Raw genomic sequence first — 2,500 nt, 5'->3', positions numbered from 1 at the left:
CAATACAAACACACAGTAATACAACACAACACAACACACAGTCATACAACACAATACAAACACACAGTCATACAACACAACACACAGTCATACAACACAACACAAACACACAGTAATACAACACAATACAAACACACAGTTATACAACACAACACAACACACAGTCATACAACACAACACAAACACACAGTAATACAACACAACACAACACACAGTTATACAACACAATACAAACACACAGTTATACAACACAATACAAACACACAGTCATACAACACAACACAACACACAGTCATACAACACAACACAAACACACAGTCATACAACACAACACAACACACAGTCATACAACACAACACAACACAACACAACACACAGTTATACAACACAACACAACACACAGTCATACAACACAATACAAACACACAGCTATACAACACAACACAACACAACACACAGTCATACAACACAACACAAACACACAGTTATACAACACAACACAACACAACACACAGTTATACAACACAACACAACACACAGTCATACAACACAATACAAACACACAGCTATACAACACAACACAACACAACACACAGTCATACAACACAACACAAACACACAGCTATACAACACAATACAATACAAACACACAGTCATACAACACAATACAAACACACAGACATACAACACAATACAAACACACAGTAATACAACACAATACAAACACAGACGCAATGTCAGAACTGTGTGTGGTGGTGTGTGTCACCTCTCCGTCATCAGTGCGCTGCGTGTCAGGTGACCTCGGAACACAGACTGGATCAGCGTCACGGCAACCAGCTCCCCATCCTCCACACGGGAGGTAACATCAGTGCCGCGCTGTGATTGGCCATTCTGGAAATGAAACAGTAAATAGTAACTCCTATATCAGAGCCTAATTAGGGCAAACTCCCTCTACTCTATCTACCTATTGTAAATACGGGGAAACAGTGCCCCCAAGTGGCAATTTGGTTGAACTACAACATAAAAAAAAAAATATATATATATATAAATATATATATATATATATATATATATATATATATATATATATATATATATATATATATATATAATATATATATATATATAAATATTTTACCTTTATTTAACTAGGCAAGTCAGTTCTTAAAAATTAATTCTTATTTTCAATGATGGCCTACCAAGGAACAGTGGGTTAACTGCCTTGTTCAGGGGCAGAAGGACAGAGTTTTGCCTTGTCAGCTCGGGGATTCGATCCAGCAACCTTTCGGTTACTGGTCCAACACTGTACCCACTAAGCTACCTGCCACCCCACAAACATTGTAGGTGTGTGTGTGTGTGTGTGTGTGTGCGTGTGTGTGTCTCTGTGTGTCTCTCTGTGTGTGTGTGTGTGTGTGTGTGTGTGTGTGTGTGTGTGTGTGTGTGTGTGTGTGTGTGTGTGTGTGTGTGTGTGTGTGTGTGGTTCTTTACCTTCTTGAGGTGGATGTCCTCATCGTACATGTGTGTGTGTGAGAGAGAGAGAGAGACCTTGCTGAGAGTGCTGGTGTGTGTGTCTCGGAGGTGAGCTATCTGGCTCTGTCTGAGGAGATGTCCTCTTATTGCTGACTGGACCAACACTGTGTCCTGGGGGAGGGGGAGAGAGAGGAGGGAGGAGAGAGAAAGAGAGAGAGAGAGAGAGGAGGAGGAGAGAGGAGGAGGGGGAGAGAGAGAAGAGGGAGAGAAAGGAGAGAGGAGGGAGAGAGAAGAGAGAGGAGAGAGGAGGGAGAGAGAAGAGGGAGAGGAGGGAGAGGAGAGAGTGGAGAGAGGAGAGAGAGGAGAGAGGAAGGAGAGAGGAGAGAGAGGAGAGAGGAGAGAGAGAGGAGAGGAGGGAGAGAAGAGAGAGGAGGGAGAGAAGAGAGAGGAGGGAGAGAGAGGTGAGAGAGAGAGGAGAGAGGAGGGAGAGAAGAGAGAGGAGGGAGAGAGAGGAGAGAATGTACTTTATTAGTCCATAGGAGATCGGCATTTGTCTTCATTCCCATTCTGTGGTAGCAGCTGGCAGGTACAACAACTTATTTAGATTAACTATTTAAAATGTTTGTTTATGGTTAGTTAGTTACAGTAGTTAGTTAGTTACAGTAGTTAGTTAGTTAGTTACAGTAGTTAGTTAGTTACAGTAGTTAGTTAGTTACAGTAGTTAGTTAGTTAGTTACAGTAGTTCGTTAGTTACAGTAGTTAGTTAGTTACAGTAGTTAGTTAGTTAGTTACAGTAGTTAGTTAGTTAGTTACAGTAGTTAGTTAGTTACAGTAGTTAGTTAGTTAGTTACAGTAGTTAGTTAGTTACAGTAGTTAGTTAGTTACAGTAGTTAGTTAGTTAGTTACAGTAGTTAGTTAGTTACAGTAGTTAGTTAGTTACAGTAGTTAGTTAGTTAGTTAGTTACAGTAGTTAGTTAGTTACAGTAGTGAGTTAGTTACAGTAGTTAGTTAGTTACAGTAGTTAGTTAGT

General features: G+C 40.5%; 1 protein-coding gene across 9 annotated transcripts in view; it reads right to left on the bottom strand.

The window, feature by feature from the left end:
- The window catches only part of LOC118936549 (IQ domain-containing protein E-like), a 22,164-nt gene that overhangs the window by 4,693 nt on the left and 14,971 nt on the right, over positions 1–2,500 (bottom strand). For 7 of the 9 annotated variants that reach the window (XM_036948763.1, XM_036948766.1, XM_036948770.1 and 4 more), the window contains 2 exons: positions 1,489–1,641; positions 767–891 (listed from right to left, as the gene is read on the bottom strand). In XM_036948763.1, the coding sequence (XP_036804658.1) occupies positions 767–891; positions 1,489–1,641 (278 nt within the window). The remainder of the gene's footprint in view (positions 1–766; positions 892–1,488; positions 1,642–2,500) is intronic. The other 2 variants (XM_036948767.1, XM_036948768.1) reach the window with 1 other exon arrangement.

Source organism: Oncorhynchus mykiss, chromosome 17, assembly GCF_013265735.2.
Source record: "Oncorhynchus mykiss isolate Arlee chromosome 17, USDA_OmykA_1.1, whole genome shotgun sequence".
Classification (NCBI taxonomy): Eukaryota; Metazoa; Chordata; class Actinopteri; order Salmoniformes; family Salmonidae; genus Oncorhynchus; species Oncorhynchus mykiss.
This window is presented reverse-complemented; position numbering and strand designations above follow the sequence as displayed.